Raw genomic sequence first — 19,414 nt, forward strand, 5'->3', positions numbered from 1 at the left:
GGGAGTGACTTTTCTCAGGAGAGAGAATTATATTCTCAGGGTTCCCAGATCTACCTCTAATCTTTATCAGTATCAGTATGAATACCGAAATGTTCAATAACTCAAGAGGTTAACTTGTTCTCTTTTCCTTCTCTAAAGGTATCATGGCTGGATCAAACAGATCCGGAGATCTGAAAGATGCCCAAAAGTCTATTCCTATTGGCACCATCCTTGCCATCCTGACCACCTCCTTTGTCTGTATCCTTTTCATGGATCCCATCTGAGTCTAGTCATAGGAACATCTATAGAACATGGCAATAAGTATTCTTCCCTGGTAATAAAGATACTCACTTTATATCACCTCACTTCTCAGCAGATAATATACCTACCTCATCTCTAAAATTTAAGAAAGAACTTATAAGATTAGTGAATTTAGCAAGTCATTTTACTGAATGAAGAAATATCCTGTGTTTACTTTCTGTCTCATCTTAGAAGGTGAATGTCAGTTTCCTTGACTCTCTGTATGGTAGATTTAAGCAATGTTATCCTTTTTGGAGCATGTATTGAAGGTGTTGTTCTCAGAGACAAGTGAGTAGTTGATTTCCTTTGTAACAGTCATGTCTGTCTTCTTTTGTCTGATCATTCCACATAGCCTCAAGACAGTTATACTCAAAACCCAACCTGAGATATATCGTGACAAACAATTAGAAAACATATGAATGTAGTTGCCAAAAAGGCGAGTAATAAGGGCCAGCATAATGGTTATAAATATGTGAGATGCCATGAATAGAGCACTTCAGAAAAAGCACTCTCATAATAACCTCCTTGTACATTAAGAGCTGAGTTGGAAAACTAAGATCAAAAGTAAAGGAGAACAAGTTAAAAAAAAAAAAAACTTTCAAGTATCTCTGGTATCTCCTCTATGAGACATAAGTACATATCTCTTTGGCATTTTAATAAAAGGTTGAAACTTAGTTTCTTCATTTCTTTGGGAAGGCTGCTCCGTGTTTTTCCTTTCCTCTTACCTATGAGTATAAAATAAATTTTTGCAAGAGATACCTAGAAAAATCTTTCCCCCAAACCTGCTACATCACTTTCTGTTTTCTCCATCTTGGGGAGTTAATAGCTTCACCATCCACACCTTTCTCAAAACAGAAACTTAGGTGTCACCCTAGACTTTCTCCATCAATTCCCTTATGCAGTTGTTTCTAAAGCCCTGTAAATTCCACCTTTCACCTTAATATATCTCATTTTTTCCACTGTTCTTTATCTCCATCCCTTCAGGAACTTTTCCTAAATGACTGTAATAATTTCCCTTTCAGTGTTAGCACCTTTTAATCTTTCTTCAGTGCTGCTACCAGAATGATTTTTGTAAAACACAAAATTTTATTGCAAACCTTCCTCCTTCAGAGCCTTCCAAAGCCCCCGAAAACCCATTACTTTGATCTGGTGCAGTCTCCCTGTTCTAGTCTCATCACTTGCCATTCCCTCATAGATTCCCTCTGCTCCAGCCATGATTTAAAGTTAAATATGCCCTGTTGTTTCAGATCTCCATCCATCTACACATTGGTTTGTATGGTTTCTTCTGCTTAGAATGGGTTACTCTTACCTGGCAGAGATGTTCATCCTCTAAGAATAGACTAAGTATCCTCTATCCTGTGAAGCTCTCTCATGCTTACCAAGAGAGAGAACACTCCTCCCTTTGTTCAGCTACAATATTGAACATAGTACATTATTGCACTGACCATATAGATTGCAGCCACCAGAGTTCTTTAAGGACAAACCTTAATAAATGCTATACAAATATAGTTGACAAAAATAAGTAGCATAGTTTATTATTACTATACTGTTGTAACTTAAGACTTACAAATTTAAAGAATTTTAGTAAATTATATTTGGTAATATAAAAATTATCAAAAGTGTAAATTGGAATACTGCTTTAGGAAACTTGGTCGTTATCTCCTCAAGTTGAATATACACATACCTTATGACCTGGCAGCTCCCCTGCTGGGTATATCCAGTATCCAGCAGAGGCACATGCACATATACATGAAGAATCAGCCACAAAAATTCTCACAGCTGTATTATTATTATTATTAGTCAGAACATGGGAATATTCAAATGTCCATCAGTAATAGAATGTTTTTCATGCAATGGAAAACCACACAACAATGAAAATAAATGAACCACAGCTATATACCCCCCAAAGTACAATGAATTTCACATTGTTGAAACACAGAACATATATACTGTTTCATTTATTATCAAGTTTAGAAACAGGTAAAACTACATAGTATTAAAAGTCAGCATAGTGGGGAGGAAGAAAGGGGTAGTGATTGGGAGTGGCCATAAGAGAGGCTTTTGGGTGCTGCCAATGTTCTGTTTCTTGATTGGATGGTAGGTACATGGATGTTTGCTTTGGGAAAATTCATTGAAATGTACATTTATTTTTTTGCACATTACTGTTTGTATGGGATAGTTAATAAAAAACTGTTAAAACCATAAATAAGCAATGAGATGCCCCCATTAAATTAGCAATGACTTAAAAATTTTTAATGCCCATGATTGATGTGAAATAGGTATGTGCTGTAAGACTTGAACCTTCATATGCCTCCAGTGGGAATCAAATTTAGTATAACCTTTCTGGAAAGCAGTTCGGAAGTAATTTTGAAATATTTAAAACCACTGATTTTTTTTTTTTTTTGCAGTTAATGCCTCTGATTAAAGTACCATAAGGAGAAAAATATGAAGTATGAATGTCAATATGTACATAAAGAGATTAGTGATAGTATTTTTTATAGTAGAAAATTAGTACTAGAGGAATGGATAATGTACTATTATTGAAACCACTAAAATTTTTTAGAGTTTTTCATGACATAGGAGGATGCTTATCAGTTTAAAAAGAGTACAGAATTGTAGGTGCAGTGTGAACTCATCTATGTTTTTAAAAACTATGCAAGGTATGCTAAATATTAGCAGTTATGTTACAATTATGGATTTCTTCCCTGAGTTTTGCATTTTATTTCCAGTTTTTCTATGAAGAGCAGATACTTCTATAATTTACAGGGAAAGCAGCAGTTGAAGCTTAACTTATTTTTTGGCTCTACACGTTACTTTCTCTTAAAGGTTAATAGTGACTTTTGATAATTCTACCTAACTTTATGTTTCTTAGTATTCATACCTATCTCAATTTTGATTCTCTAAAAATTATGAATAGAAAAATTGGGTGACTGTCTCTCTAGTCTTTCAGTCTAAAGTTATTTTCAGTCTAGTTATTTTCAGATTTAATTTCCCTTCTCTTCTCTCCCAGATTTGGGGATGCTGTGAAAGGTAATCTTGTGGTGGGTACTTTATCTTGGCCATCCCCATGGGTGATTGTTATTGGCTCCTTCTTCTCCACCTGTGGGGCTGGACTTCAGAGTCTCACGGGTGCACCTAGGCTACTACAAGCTATAGCCAAGGATAACATCATACCCTTTCTGAGGGTAAGTGACCTTTCCTATGCTCCCTTCCTTTTTTCTCAGGTTTATGAAAAACAGTGTGGTTTTCCTAGGCTTAGGAGTTACTAGATCATATAGTGTGAAGACAAGTGAGTTTTTAGTACAAGACCCTGTAAACACCTACTATAAGTTATATGGAGTGCGCTAAAGGTATTTAAGATATCACAGTTGTAACACTATTATCTTTCAAGTATCTGAAACTAACCTAGAGCAGTCAGGGAGCATTGACTCAGATACTCCCCTTACTGCTTTGTCTGATATTTCTCTTCTTTCCACAGGTTTTTGGTCACAGCAAAGCAAATGGGGAACCTACCTGGGCTTTACTTCTAACTGCTGCCATTGCAGAGCTGGGAATCCTTATTGCATCCCTGGATCTTGTGGCCCCAATTCTTTCAATGTAAGTCCAGTTATTCTCTTCACTTATTCTCGTTTATATGATACATAATACTCATTGGTTTCCATCGGGCATATAACAGTGATAACAAGAGAGTGAGCCAGGTACAGATGTAAGTTCACCTAAATAATAAACATCCCTGAGAAGGTTATGTAAGCCTGACTTTTATGGATTGTCATGGTTTCTTCCTACTTATATAACTTCAGTTTCCTTTCATTTCTAATTCATTACCAGCTGGTTGTAGCTTTTAATACCCCTGTTTGCTTTTATTCATTTAGCTGTGACTTACTGATGACTTACTACCAACCTGGAACTGGGCAGTATTCTAGGAATACAAAGATGAATAAGACACAGTCTTAAGGAACTAATAGTAGATCAGGAAAGCAGTGATCCTTGTTAGTGTGATAGTACTGTGGTAAAGTGAGCACCGAGTGCTGTAAGAACTCTCAAGTGAGGCATCCAAGTGAACTGAGACTCAAGAAATGTTTTCTGGAGGAAGTGACACTTACATCTTGAAGGAGGGCTTGTTATTTTCTAAACAACTCAAGGATGAAAGATGTTCCAGTGAGGGAATGTGTGTAAAGGAATTGAGGAATGAAATAATGCAACACATCCAGAAAGCTGAAAATAGTTTAGCTTTGATAGAGTGGAGGGTGTATGTCAGAGAGCAGCAGAGCAGGAAAGTAGGTAGAGCCAGATCACAAAGGACCTGGAACTTGTACCTGGAAGCAGTGGGCAATCCATTGAGAGCAAAATGATCATATTTATGTTTTAGAATGACCAATTCAGTATAAAAGATAGGTTAAAAGGAGGCTAAAATTGAGCTGGGAATGCCAATTGGAAGCTTATTTGACTAAGCCAGCAAGGAAGAAATGAGAGCCTAAACTAAGGTGATAGCAGAGATGGAAAGGAAGAAAAAAGATCAGAGACTTGTAAATAGGTAGAATCCATAGGACTTGATAAGTGAATTTGTAACAAGGATGAGTAACAAAGATGAAACTGGGATAATCCCAACAACAACTTGATGAAGAGTGGTTTGTCTCCCAGTGAGCGAGAACCAAGGAGGAAGAGCAAGTTAGTGGAGAGGTCTCCCTACTCCCTAGTCTTAATCAAAGGCTGGCGGGCTAGAGCAAAGGCTAACAACCCTCGAAGAATCATCTTGCAGTAATACTCATTCCTTTTGCTTTTTTGTGTTCTGCCAGGTTTTTCCTCATGTGTTACCTCTTTGTGAACTTGGCATGTGCCTTACAAACATTACTTCGAACACCCAACTGGAGACCCCGGTTCCGCTACTACCACTGGTAACTCTGCTTTTTTTCTTCTTCTTCCCCACATTTGGAAAGAACACATCATTGAACAAGAAAACTAAGAGATTCTGGGTTCTCAATACAATATTTTTCTTGGCCAACCATTCTATACTGTTTGACCTTCCAATACTTACCTGAATTTCCACTGCGTACCACGTTTTCTCATACATTGCTTTAGAATAATTTGAAACATCTTCTTGAGAATAAATATCAAAACTATGAAATAAGTATTTCCAGTCTGCTACATTCTTCAGGTTAAAACAACCTACCCTTTGCATGTTTTCCCATTTCTCTCTTAACTAAGCACTGGACTTCAACCCCTTCTGTCTTTATTCTTGTATTCTCATCAGTTTTCATTCTCAATCCCTCTTCCTTATGACCATTTCATTTAGTAGTTAGGGGAGTATGAGCTATGGAGTTAGATGACCTAAGTTCAAATGTCATCTCTACTATTTCATAGCTTTGTGACTTTCAGCAAAGCATATAACCATATAAAATTTCATTTTATTCATTTGTTAAATAGGACTAATGATACTATGTATCTCATAGGGTTTTTTTTGAGATAATCTAAAGTGTCTGGTACATAGTAAAGCTACAGCTGCTGCTGCTCTGTTCAATCTCCTCAGTCCTAAAGGAGCCATCACGGTTTTAGCCACCATCCATCTCTTTCCCATTCCTTTCTGTCATTGGTTAACATTCTTTAATATGTCCTGTATGTACCTTTTGCTACATTTCTTTGTAGCAAGGAGGAAGTTTGGTGACTTCCTCCTTGACCTTTTCTGGCTTCACTTACCAGTGGTGGGCAATGATGTGACTTCCATGTGGCAAAAATTAGATCTTTAGCTGATCTTAACACTACTAATCCTCTTTCTAGCCTTAACTTAAAGTTAAAAGTTCATTGTGAACTTTTTTTTTTTAAGATTCATTTGTTGATTTTTTTTTTTAATGTTTGCTACAGGTTTTTTTTTTAATTTTATTATCATAAATCTAAAATTACATGAAGAACATTATGTTTACGAGGCATTTGATACTTGTCTTTCTCTGCCTGGCTTATTTTGTGGAGCATATACCCTCTAGCTCCATCCATGTTGCTGCAAATGATAGGATGTGTTTTCTGCTTATGGCTGAATAATATTCCATTGTGTATATGTACCACATCTTCTTTATCCATTCGTCTACTGATAGACCCTTAGGTTGCTTCCATTTCTTGGCTATTGTAAATAGTGCAGCGATAAACATAGGGGTGCATCTGTCTTTTTCAAACTGGGCTGCTGCATTCTTAGGGTAAATTCCTAGAAGTGGAATTCCTGGGTCAAATGGTATTTCTATTTTAAGCATTTTGAGGAACCTCCATACTGCTTTCCACAATGGTTGAACTAGTTTACATTCCCACCAGCAGTGTAGGAGGGTTCCCCTTTCTCCACAACCTCGCCAACATTTGTTGTTGTTTGTCTTTTGGATGGTGGCGATCCTTACTGATATGAGGTGATATTTCATTGTGGTTTTAATTTGCATTTCTCTGATGACTAGCGATGTGGATTTTTATGTTACTATTTGCTTTTGTTTTTTTTTCCTTCCTCTTTACCCTCTATTTTTATTAGAACCTAATTTTCTCTCAATTAACAACGCTCCTATTCATTCTTTGAAATTTGCCGTAGAGCTGAAAAGTTCTTTCTGTACACAGAAGAACTTGAGTTAATGTAGTTATCTAATTTATTTCTCTGCCAAGTCTCTTTTATGAAATTTTTTAAGTGGATCTGCAGTTATGCTAATAAATGTTATGAAGTTTTTAGCAATATTACATGAGACACTTTTATTTTTAAAGATCATAGAGTTAATAATCTGACTATATGCTACATCCTTGTAGGTATTAATTGTTCATATAATTATAGATAACTTTTCTGCTATTCTACTCTTTTATGTGTTTTTCCAGCAATGGGAAACATCAGCACAAAGGATGGTTTGGGTCTCGGTGCAGAACTGCTGACCATTGACAGTCCATGATAAGAGAACTATAAAAGCTGAGAAGAAGTGTTTGTAAAACTTCTATAGCAATTAGACATTGTCATAGCATCCAGACATATAATTTTTCTAGTAGTTCATTTGTATTGCATCTTAAAATCCAGTCTGAAATATATTGAAAAAAATGTTTTTAAATAATCCTTTACCAGCTTAAGAGTGAACCTCTAGCAGAGGTTTCTATTTTGCTGCTTAGAAAACACTTTGTTGTTTGAGTTTTTCTTTTTAATTTTCTAGGGCCCTGTCTTTCATGGGAATGAGTATCTGTCTGGCTCTGATGTTCATTTCTTCCTGGTACTATGCCATTGTAGCTATGGTAATAGCTGGTATGATCTACAAGTACATCGAGTACCAAGGGTGAGTCTGTGGATTTGACCATGATCACTGCTAAAAGTAACAAAACTGACTAGTTTGGTTAGAACCAGCCCAATGAAAATTGTGTTAAGGGTCCAGATAACTTCACTCATCCATCACTGAACGTTGTATCCTTCATTCTCTTCGCCATCTTACAGACACAAGTTTTTGATCACAAGGGGAACCTGTTAAGGAAGTATTAGTGGATTAATGAGAAAAATAATAACAATGAGTACCGAACAAAGTATAACACAAATATAAATATTTTTGCTGATCTCTTAAGTCAAGGGATTGTCTCAGAAATGAAAAAGAAATTAATCCTGGGTAACTTTGTAACAACTAAGACTTCACTAACAACCTTAAAAAATAAAAATAAATGACACTATGATTCAAAGGTTACATTGAGTTTTGCTCTCTCCCCAATATTTTCAAAATAACTTAAACTTTGGATCTACAGTAATTTCCTAATCCAAATTGCTATTATATATTATTGCTTTTGGATATTTACATAGAAGGACTAATGACCCTTCCAGCCTTTTCTGGCTGTGCAGTGCAGTCTGGTGATGAAGGATAGTGTTGGTTTGCTTGCAGTTGGTTCATTATGTTAGTAAAGAGCATTATATAAACAATTAATACAGGTTTTAATCTTCTTCCTTGTGTACAGAGAAAATAAACTTTATTTTTTGAAGTTGTTACTTGCTATAGTTTTATTCTGTCCTTTTTTTCCCAGAGCTGAGAAAGAATGGGGTGATGGTATCCGTGGGCTGTCTCTCAGTGCAGCCCGGTTTGCTTTGCTTCGGCTGGAGGAAGGACCGCCACACACTAAAAACTGGAGGTAAAGAAATCAACAGAGCTTAGTGCTTAACATACAGAAATGTGTGCTTCATTGATTACAGGATAAGGACATCATGTGGCTTAGAAATTGCTGTAATGCACCTGTTTTGAATGTTTCCAAATTCTTCACCCTTTATTCCCTTTTCTTCATGTGTTATGTGATCTAGATGTCTTATCATTGTTACCCTTCCTTGAAGAGTGATCAATTTGAGATAATACAGGGATAATTTTAAATAACACTATACCCTTATCCTGTCATTTCTTATCTCTTCCTCTGGCAAATTACATGTTTTGTACAGATTTCCTGAATTAAAGGGTAGAATTTTCATTCTGTTCCCCAGACCGAGAGTTTTTCTCCCCTCCAACCTATCTCTACCTCCACCAACCTCTTTGCAGGCCTCAGTTGCTTGTATTGCTGAAACTAGATGAAGACTTACACGTCAAGCATCCTCGCCTCCTCACCTTTGCTTCACAGCTTAAAGCAGGAAAGGGTCTCACTATTGTGGGCTCTGTCATCGTGGGGAACTTCCTGGAGAACTATGGGGAAGCTTTAGCCGCTGAGCAGGTAAGAGTCAGGACTTGTGGGCTCAGTGAAGTTTAGCTTGTGGTTTTTAATGTTAAGTAATAAGAGCTCAGGTTTTTAAGTGAATCCCTTTCATGAATGATCTGGGAGCTTCCCTTCTTAGTGCTGACTTTTGAACAGTCATATTCTCCCAAATAATAAGATGAACTAAAAGATAGTAATTTATTCTCTCTTCCCATTTAAAAAGCATTACTAAACTGTAAGATTATTGAGGCTAAGCACTATTTTCAAATAGGCTCCGAACACTGACTTGACCCTGAGAGAAGTCATGAAAATAAATCTTCCCCTTGAACTGTGGAGGTGGTTCCTCTCAATCTTGTGATAAGGAGCAATGAGCACTTTCTTCCTCTTTACTAATCTACACATGGTATCATGAGCAAGATTCCTTTGCTGCTTCTGATTAGCTTCGTATTGAATATTACAGTTTATCTCTGAAGGAAAAGTAGTTTCCACTCTAATACTTAACTATACATGATGAAACTAACCCTGTTGTTTGGAGTAACTTTCAATTACATTTCAAAAATGTTACTGGATTTCATTTTGGAATGCTTTGAAACCCTGAAAACTAATGTGCTGAAGAAACATAAATCCAGGAAAATAAAAGTATAGGACTGGAAATCAAGAGACCCTGCTTATTATCCTAGCCAACCACTGACTTAGACTGTGCCTTTGGGAAGATCATATCCATTTTCCACACCATTATTCCCTTTCTCTTCCTACCAGGACAGTAGAGTAACAGGAAATAAAATATTATCTCCAAATTGGCTTAAATGAATAAAAGAAGAGAAAAGTAAATATTAGTGTCACAAATGATCATGATTAAAATATCAAAAAGGATACAGAAATAGGAGAAACAAACAAAAAATACCTGAGAAAATTCTAAAATAAAACTGAATCATCAGATCAAATTTCTAGTAAGATGAGTCAGAGCTTGACTGGGACTGAGGAAGGAGAGCATGTTCACACTCATCCTGGCCAATTAAGAAAGAATATTCAATATTCCCTTTATGAAGATCCCTGTTCTCACTTTGCTTGTTACAAAGAAAAGCCCAAGAGGAAAAGGCAGAGGAACTGCATGTAGACAGCCAGCTATTAATAAGCACTTAGAGAGTGAAAAAGGCAAAGGATAATGAAATTTCGCTGGGATAATTTTAACTTTTGTACTTTTCTGTAGGAGGTGTGGTCTTACACAGTTTAGAAAGAGGAGGGGGATGTACTGTGGAGAAGGAGGAGTAGGTTAAAAGGTCCAGGATGAAGCAATTCAGTGTTGAGGTTCTGTCTCTCTTTCAGACCATAAAACACCTAATGGAGGCAGAGAAGGTGAAAGGATTCTGCCAGCTGGTGGTGGCCACCAAGCTCAAAGAGGGCATTTCCCATCTCATCCAGTCGTGTGGCCTTGGGGGCATGAAGCACAACACAGTAGTGATGGGATGGCCTAATGGCTGGCGCCAGAGTGAAGATGCTCGAGCTTGGAAGACTTTTATTGGTACAAAATATTTTTTATACAACCTGAGGGCCCAAACAGGGCACAGTTAAATCCCTGTTACTCTAATCCAAATCCCTAGCCATTGCTGAAGCACAGTCTTACAAAGGCTAGGGATTTGACTAGTAGCAGAGCCCTGATTCTGCTCATCCCCTCCAACTTTATTATGTCCATGAATTGTTTCTCTCAGTTAAGTCTTGTGTTAGGAATGATCTCTGAGATTGCCTTATTTTCATTGTTATCTCCCACACTGACATTCTCACAGGAATTGCAAGTATTGTCCTTCAGCATCAAAATCTCCCAAAGCCCCCTTCTCAATCTAACTGTGCTAGCTAGTCCTACTTTTCTCAATGGCTTTTGTACTTGATGAGGTATCACCTCCCATGTAAACAAGGAAACGTAAAAGAGCAGTTTCCTGCTTTCCTAATATGAGAGGAAACACAGCAAGCCTAAGGATTCTTCTCTGCTTATCCTGATTCTGTTTTCTCCTTAGGCACAGTTCGAGTGACAACTGCTGCCCATCTGGCCCTGTTAGTGGCTAAAAACGTGTCCTTCTTTCCCAGCAATGTGGAGCAATTTTCTGAGGGCAACATTGATGTGTGGTGGATTGTGCATGATGGGGGGATGCTCATGCTATTGCCGTTCCTACTCAAACAGCACAAGGTACTGTAGACACCTTTTTAAAAAGTCTCTCCCTTAGCTTATCCTGGTTCACTACCTCTTTGTTTCTGTAGTGTTGAATCTTAGAGTCAGAAGAGTTGAGAATTATTCTTGGCTATCCCATAATACCAGTTTCAACTTTATAAGAAAAGGTTTTTTTGTAGTTGATACCTATCTACAAGTGAAATTCAGCAAATTAATAAAGTTCCATATGAGCCCTTGGAAAAAACATAACAAGTGAACACATCCTTTAAAAAAAAAAGCTCTCTCAAATACTGGAAACCTAAGGATGTGTGTGTGTGTCTTACATATACACATGCTCATCCTTTGGTAAGACTAATAAATTGAAAGGTAAATAAAAATTTTTAAATACCATGGTCTGCACCTTGTCATCAATATGCCTTCTAAATAAAGCAGCCTCTTAATGTATCACAGGCCATGTTTTCTGTTTTGCCAGGGTTTTTTTTGTCATGAAATTAAGAACTCCTTAAAACTGTATTTAATGTGTTCCTTAGTCAAGCTTTTGTCTTAGTACAATAAGGCAGAAAGTAAGGAATTTAAGAACAGATACCCTAATAATATAGCAAGGTTGTTCCAGGCAAAAATGCCTTGTCTTTTAGAAAAAAACTTTTTTTTTTTTTTTTTGCCTTCTTGCATCTAATTTTCCATGTCTGTATGGTACTGTCACAGGTGTGGCGAAAATGCAGCATACGGATCTTCACAGTAGCCCAGCTAGAAGACAACAGTATTCAGATGAAGAAGGACCTGGCCACTTTCCTGTATCACCTGCGCATTGAGGCAGAGGTGGAAGTGGTGGAAATGGTGAGAAAGCAGAGTTTGGGATCAAAAAGACCACCCTTCCCCATCCCACGCCCAGTCTTCCTAGAACCTTTTCTGGTTTGAGAAACTCTTCAGCTGCAAATGTAGATTAATCCCTTACCTAACTGACCTAGATAAGTACAGTGTGTATGTAATATATATTTGGTGCTGTTTTTATTTTTGCTTCATTGTTACATAGCCTTTATATTTCTGTCAGATTCTTGTCTAATGTAGTTTTATTAATTTTTAATTCATATATTAATGTTAAAGTTCCACCTTTTTTTGAGATAACATGACAATATTAAAAAATTAGAAGACTAGACTTTGTGTTTCAAGGGAACACATATGTGGTGAGATTATGGAAAAGGTTCTCAGGGCTTTGGATTTGATCTATGTACAATCCACAGTTTGTATTTATGTAGCTCATTGATAAAATAGGACTGAACCTTAGGTTGATACTGTGATACTTTCTGTGGCTTAATTTAGTGAGTGGAAAGGAAAATGTGTGATTCCTCTTTCATTGTCCCTTATGCTTACTGCGTGATACCTGTGGCAGCATGACAGTGACATATCAGCTTACACCTACGAGCGCACCCTGATGATGGAGCAGAGGTCCCAGATGCTCCGGCACATGCGACTGTCCAAAACAGAACGGGATAGAGAGGTGAGACCATGTTGTATCCATCTAATCTGACCCAATGAAGTCCGTCTCTGAAAGGGGTGATACCTAGTTGTTCTCATAGAATGACAGTTTCTTTCCTTCTCACTTTGTCCATCATCTCACTATAACTACATTGGTGTTTCAAAATAATTGAAGGTAAAACATTAGAGGCAATTGGGTATAGTGCCATAGCTGTGTTGGGCCTACCCTCAGGCACAGTTGGTGAAAGACAGGAACTCAATGCTAAGACTGACCAGCATTGGCTCCGATGAAGATGAAGAGACAGAGACTTACCAGGAGAAGGTACACATGACTTGGACCAAAGACAAGTACATGGCATCCCGGGGACAAAAAGCCAAGTCAATGGAAGGATTCCAGGACCTGCTGAACATGCGTCCGTAAGTTTTCCAGCTCACAAGCTTATCACATAGATGGTGTCCTAGTCAGTGCCATAGATGTGACACTGCTTGGATACACCTGATGGAGTCTGTTGTTTCACCCCAAATCCAGCCATCTCTTTATTGTTTGCCTGTCAGTTAACACTGTACTATACACAAGCTATCCATCCTTTTTCCTCTCCATACAGTGTTCCTGGCATAAAACAAGCACATGTAGAATGAGAAAACCCAGGATGTTATTATAAGGAAATTATTTGTCATTACCTTATTCATAGGCAGCCACACAAAAGCTCTATATCTCAAAAGTTTTCAAAAGTTGACTATATGCCAGTTTTTCTTTGCTTTAACCACCTCTATTTCTCCCTGTTCCCCTCCCCCAGCGACCAATCCAATGTGAGGCGGATGCACACAGCAGTGAAGCTCAACGAAGTTATAGTTAACAAGTCCCATGAAGCAAAGCTGGTTTTGCTGAATATGCCAGGGCCGCCCCGAAATCCTGAGGGTGATGAAAACTGTATCCTTTCCAATAGTAGAGCTACCAGTAGAGAAAGTCTTAGCCTGTTTCTTAGGTGAGACCACCAGGTAAAAGTCATTGTGCCTATTTTCCTCTTAAGGAAGGAAGGCTGTTAAAATGCCTTAGGCAACGATTCTTACAATAGTGAGGTTTGTCTCCTTTTGGGGAGTTGGGGGTGTAATGTTCTCTCTGAACCCTAATGAGACTTTTGGTGGTGCACTTGCAACATGATTTCTAATATTCAATGTATAAAACCCTTTCTGACAGTTCTAGAAATGGAATACCCACATCCTTTCTCCTCTTCTGGCTCTACCCGCTTTGCAAAGCCTTTTTCTTTTGGATGGAGTTAGGGGAGCAGCTGAAGTGGAACCTCCTCTGAGGGGGAAAAAAGAGATAAGGGGGTTTCTTCATACCCAAGATTGTTTTTATGGGACCCCTTTAGTACTACAAGTGGCATAGACTGGCCCTTTCTCACCATTACAGAAAAGAGGTTAAAAGGAAAAAAACTGGCAGAAAACTCCGACTTGAGCATCTTCCCTTAGAAATCATGAGGGTCCTCTCTAGGAATTGTACGGCTGCCCTTCCTGTTGTGCCTGTTTCTTCTTTTTTGGCTTATTTTTCTGTGTAGTAATAATACATCACTTGTGGGTTTCCCCCATTTTTAATAACATTTAGGGAAAAAAATCTAACAAATGAGAGTCTTGTATATGCAAAAGGACTAAATTCTGGATTACTTCACAGGGTTAAGCTGAATCCAGAGCTCAGATTTATCCAATTCCGAGTATATAATAATTAAACCGGGCATGTTGATTTTTCAGCTTTGCAGTCATAAAACTCAGATTATCATGCCTGGTTGTAAAGCATGTTATTCTCCTGCCTATTGTCTCCTTGACAAATTCTGAAGACATGGAGTTTCTAGAAGTGCTCACTGAGGGACTGGAGCGGGTCCTCCTTGTCCGAGGTGGTGGCAGTGAAGTGATCACCATTTATTCATAATCCACTCTGAATGACTCTGCTTGGCCTCACTTTTCTTGAAGGGCTTCCATCCTCGGTGGAAGTGCCAGCTTTTTACTACCGCTTCCATCAGATAGACGCCTGTGTTCTGTACACATCACAGTGAACTCTTGACAAGCTGAGCCTCAAGTACTAGTGCAAAAAAGTACAAATAGATCTGCTCTTTGCTTTTATATGATCTGTAGCAAATATTCCCTCAACATCAGAAAATGGTCAAGTCCTAAAAGACATGTCTGGACCAGCTGAAGGCAAGTTAGAATTAACAAGCAAAATGAATAAAATGAATTGGTAGAAGGGTTACTAGAAAATGAACTCAAGACAAAAAGCCAGTATGTATCCAGCATTAAAGATAAAGCTCCAAAGTCATGGTTCCTTGATGACAGCACGGGGGTAACAGCCAGAGACACAGCCTCATTATACTCGAGTTCATAGCCAAGTATATGGGGACGTAACATCCTTGTGGAGATCTGTGGCAAGCCAAGATGAAAAACCTTTTTTTGCTAATTTTCCTTAAAGTATCCACTTGCTCTCCAGGACTCTAATTTTATATTAGGGAACTAATAAACAAGAACTTAAATATGGCCACAGCCTCTACTTGTTTCTCCAAAATTCCCCCAGAATATCAGGCTTAAGTATATATACTGTGTTGTATATTTCTGTTTTTATTATCAAAACCCCATTCTGTGGTTAACATTGTAATACAGGCAATGTTATGGAAATTGTTTTTTAAAGGTGAAGTAAAAACTATATCATTTCAAATGTCCAAACTAAAGGAACTCCAAAAGGTAGCTTTTAAGATTTACTGAAATACAGTCTGTGGTTACCTATGTGACAAAGGTGAAACATATAAGCTCTTATCTAAGAAACAGAGATGATGATGCACATTGACCAGGAGGTTCTCCTTTCCACCTGGGTTAGGTCAGAAATCAGAGACAAACACCGGGAACAATGGCTAAGATCCTTCCCTGAGGCTTTAGCCTGTCTTTTGAGGGGGAATCAGCAGTTCCAGAGCTGCCCTCCCCCGCTACAGTGCCAGCGTGACTAAGCTGCTGCTACTCCCCTTGCCTGCTGCACTTAAGTGGCATACAGTCGGCATTGGCCTGATCCAGGAGACTTTTCTTCCACTGAGAAACCTGTGACCTCATTTCCAAAGCCATAATGAAGGTTAAATGTCCAGAGTATGAGCATTTTTCTTTATCCCTTTCAATTTTATTCTTCATTCTAACTGCAGAAACTTGGCTCTGAACTAAGAGATTACCCAAGCCAAAAGTCTTCTACTTCACGTTCTCAAAAAGCCCTAAATGTATCGAGGAAATATTTATGCAGGCTTAGCGTTTCTCTAATTTACTGACTGCAAACAACTGGCTTTCAAGCATAAGGATTTAGAGAAACTATCTTGCCTGTATTCATGGCCGCTTTTGAATTTCACTTCATTAAACGAATGCCACACTTGTTTGATTACCCAGTAGGAAATGAAGCAAGCTGACCTAGGGACCAGCAGATTATTCATTTGACCGTTCTGGATAGAGGAGAACACCCTTCAATATGGCTTATGAAATTGAGTCATTTTTGATGTGTTCCCTTTGCTTTCTTTCAACCTCCAGACCAGTCAGGGTAGCAAAGAAGACATCTTTTCAGTCTTTTCTTCTGCTCCTTGCTTCTGCTCCTTGCTGCAGAGGGTAGAAACATTGTTTACAACTTCCACTGCAACACTCCATTGCTTAGTTGAGACCAGCAGTAGTGGAATAGGTCCCATAGGACCCTAGATTAATATTAAAGGCCCGAGCTTTAAAGGTCAGCCTGCCCAGGAATTCTCTACATTTACACACACCCTCTGGCCAAAACGATATATGTATATTAATTTTCCCACTTAGAAAAAATGTTTTAGAAAAGCTTTTTGTGGTTGAGCTCTGTAATATTTTAAAAGGATAAGGGAGTTAGTGGCTACTAATATAGCTGCTACTTCATCCCTTAAAACATAAAATCACAGTTACATGGGGAAATGGTTATTAGGCCAGATTTAAAATCATTTCTGTCTAGAGCATTTCATGTTTATGTGTTGCTTATGTTGTTTGTCTGCAAAGTATCTTGTCTCTTTTAATCACTGCATATATAGCAATACAGAAACTTGATTAATGAGAATGCACCTTAGGGGAAAGGGCTTTGTGTTTCAAGGAGGAGGAGATAGGAGAGATCTCCTGCCTTTTGATTAAGATCCAGCTTTTAAGTCTTAGCTATGACTTTACCAGGGCAGGTTGAAATACACATTCTCCAGCTGCTGGCCCTCTGCCTTCTATAGCTGTCTTAAAAGCTGAAGTTTGATTTGCAGCATCTGCTTGACTACCTGGCTCCTCTTGGCAGAGGAAAGGTCACTACTTTCTATCTTCCATTGTCTCCGATTCCTGTGGCCCCAACAATCCCACCAATCCTCATTCCCCCTAAACGTGTTAAAAAAAAAAATTATTGTGGATATTAAAGTAGCAATTACACTGTAAGCATATTTATATGCTCTTTTTATCTGGTTTATTTTTTTCATAATGTATAATCTGAATCCAGCATTAATTTCTCACATCTTCACAAGTATCTCCAATAGAATTTTTATGTCCCTGCTTGTGTTAAATAAAAGTGAAATATTAGGGAAGGTATAGATTTAAAGGAAACTGTGCAACTCTTTTTTTTTTTTTTTTTTTTACACATTGTTCTCAGCCATTTAATTTATATTGAAAGATGCTGCTGTGGTTCTTGATTTAGCAGCAACCATTCTTTTGTTTACATAGAGTTAGGGTTTTATTTGTTGTTTTGCTCTGTACTGGAAACATAAATAAAGTTTTCTACATTATTTTCAGTCAAGGGTTGTGGCACAGTTTCTTTTGTGATTCATATGCTGTCTTTCTAAGATTTTGTCTCTTCCTCACCATGGGAAAAAGAGCTTTTGGTTCTTTTTGCATGAGTATTAATATAAAGGGTTAGTGTGCTGAGGAGGAGCTCGTAGGCATTACAGAAAGTTGTATGTGAGATCCAAGTATGTAGGCACCATGTGCCACTTTCTCAGGTTCACAAAAGCAGTCCTCCACCACTGAACTCCATCCTCTGAAACAAGAAAAAGTAAACAGGTGAATGGTGACTGAGTGTTGAAATAACTTCCTGAATCAAGTATTTAATACTTTAATCACAAACACTATTTTGCTTTATCCTTAAAAAAAAAACAAAAATACTTCCAAACTCCTAATCGATCTTATTTCTTATGAAATGAGCTTTCCTACAGATTCTTATGAAATGAGCTTTCCTACAGACTCTAATCCCCTACCATCAAATAGGTATTATTTACTGTACATTACAACTGCCCAAAATGTAACTTTTCTTTTGCCTTACCTCAGGAGGCTCAATGAAGGCTAACCAATCTGACGCATGTGTAGGCAACAGTCCCATTGACTGGCACTTGTAAACAGCCAATGCCAGACCCATGAGGTTCCCAATGAGATACACCAAACCCTGAAGAAACTTCTGGCTTGAACTTTCTAGCATCTTGAAGGCTGTTGGGGTAACAAAATATCAAAACCAAAAAAACTTTTTCAATATGAATCAGGCCATATATTAAAATAATAGAAATAATATAGACAGACCATAGTTAAGACAGTTCATTTAAGGTGAACAGAAAAACATGATAAGCATTTTCCCTGCTCCATGCCACCACCACTACCAGCACTACCCTGCACACCCTCCCCCTGCCAACTAACCAAAAGCTCCGCTGAAGACTTCCAATATGAATTTTACCTTAGAATTTGCCTTTAGCTTTTAAAACTTAGGAAGAAGTTATTATTTCAAGAATACTTACTGGCTGAAATGGCCATAAGGGCCTGAATGGGTCGCCAAGCCATCATACACACCATCATAGTGGGGAAGATGGAGATAGTATTGCCAGCCATGTACATGATGAAGAGGTTCATGGGAATCTGTTTGAGGGGACCCAAGGCGATGTCCCAGCAGCGCTAAAACAAACACAGTTTTAACCTCTGGTCTGTGTTCTCAGTCCCACATTTATCATGAACTGATATTAAAATCCAATGAACACAATTCCCAATTCTGTGCTTCTTACGGGGTTGACCCCACAGTTCCACCACATCTGCCTTTCTCCATATTGCCAGAGGAAGCATGTTCTTCTAAAGATAAGGCATTACCTTTTGTTTTGTTTTTCTCTATGGGTTTTCCAAATGTCATTTTCCCCATTATTTTGGGGAAAGAAAACCCTTCCCTACTTTTGTACTTCTCCATCTATCATTGTCCCATCTACAATGGAAGGAATAGATAAATCCACATAGTGGGAGATTAGTCCACCTTAATAACTAATAGAAGAAACAAATCAAGATATAGAAAATTTGAATGACATTAACAAACAACTAACAAAGAACATGGCACCCAACAGTTGCAGAATTTGCATTCTTTTCAAACACAGGACATTTTAAAAAACTGACCATTTGCTGAACCATGGAAAAAGTATTAGTAACTCTCAATTCAAATCATACAAAGCATGTTCTTTGATGATGATGCTATTAAACTAGAAATTAGTAACAAACTAGAAAATCCCAAACAGAAGATACACAGATAGATATCCAACAGACACATGAAAAGATGCTCTACATTGCTAATCATCAGGGAAATGCAAATAAAACCACAATGAGATGTCACCTCACACCAGTCAGAATGGCTATGATCAGAAAGATAAATAACAAGTGTGGCAAGGATGTGCAGAAAAGGGAACACCCCCCAACACACACACACACACACACTCACTATTGGTGGGAATGAAAAATGGTGCAGCCACTGTGGGAGTATGGAGTTTCTCAAACTAAAAATAGGAATACCATACAACTCAGTAATTCCACCTCTGGGAATTT

The 19,414-nt window shown here is 38.0% G+C and overlaps 2 protein-coding genes across 12 annotated transcripts in view; one reads left to right on the forward strand and one right to left on the reverse strand.

Annotated features, from left to right (window-relative positions):
- The window catches only part of SLC12A6 (solute carrier family 12 member 6), a 105,055-nt gene extending 87,686 nt beyond the window's left edge, over positions 1-17,369 (forward strand). For 6 of the 7 annotated variants that reach the window (XM_036887551.2, XM_036887552.2, XM_036887554.2 and 3 more), the window contains 15 exons: positions 139-237; positions 510-567; positions 3,290-3,464; positions 3,758-3,876; positions 5,076-5,174; positions 7,437-7,556; positions 8,284-8,388; positions 8,784-8,952; positions 10,261-10,456; positions 10,947-11,116; positions 11,804-11,935; positions 12,489-12,596; positions 12,807-12,991; positions 13,372-13,505; positions 14,410-17,369. In XM_036887551.2, coding sequence (XP_036743446.2) covers positions 139-237; positions 510-567; positions 3,290-3,464; positions 3,758-3,876; positions 5,076-5,174; positions 7,437-7,556; positions 8,284-8,388; positions 8,784-8,952; positions 10,261-10,456; positions 10,947-11,116; positions 11,804-11,935; positions 12,489-12,596; positions 12,807-12,991; positions 13,372-13,505; positions 14,410-14,501 — 1,961 coding nt within the window. In that variant the 3' untranslated portion in view covers positions 14,502-17,369. The remainder of the gene's footprint in view (positions 1-138; positions 238-509; positions 568-3,289; positions 3,465-3,757; positions 3,877-5,075; positions 5,175-7,436; positions 7,557-8,283; positions 8,389-8,783; positions 8,953-10,260; positions 10,457-10,946; positions 11,117-11,803; positions 11,936-12,488; positions 12,597-12,806; positions 12,992-13,371; positions 13,506-14,409) is intronic. The other variant, XM_036887553.2, reaches the window with a different exon arrangement.
- The window catches only part of EMC4 (ER membrane protein complex subunit 4), a 101,234-nt gene continuing 98,839 nt past the window's right edge, over positions 17,020-19,414 (reverse strand). For 4 of the 5 annotated variants that reach the window (XM_036887563.2, XM_036887561.2, XM_036887562.2 and 1 more), the window contains 3 exons: positions 18,355-18,508; positions 17,892-18,052; positions 17,020-17,609 (listed from right to left, as the gene is read on the reverse strand). In XM_036887563.2, the coding sequence (XP_036743458.2) occupies positions 17,574-17,609; positions 17,892-18,052; positions 18,355-18,508 (351 nt within the window). In that variant the 3' untranslated portion in view covers positions 17,020-17,573. The remainder of the gene's footprint in view (positions 17,610-17,891; positions 18,053-18,354; positions 18,509-19,414) is intronic. The other variant, XM_036887566.2, reaches the window with a different exon arrangement.

The sequence above is a fragment of the Manis pentadactyla genome, chromosome 11 (genome assembly GCF_030020395.1).
Source record: "Manis pentadactyla isolate mManPen7 chromosome 11, mManPen7.hap1, whole genome shotgun sequence".
Lineage (NCBI taxonomy): Eukaryota > Metazoa > Chordata > Mammalia > Pholidota > Manidae > Manis > Manis pentadactyla.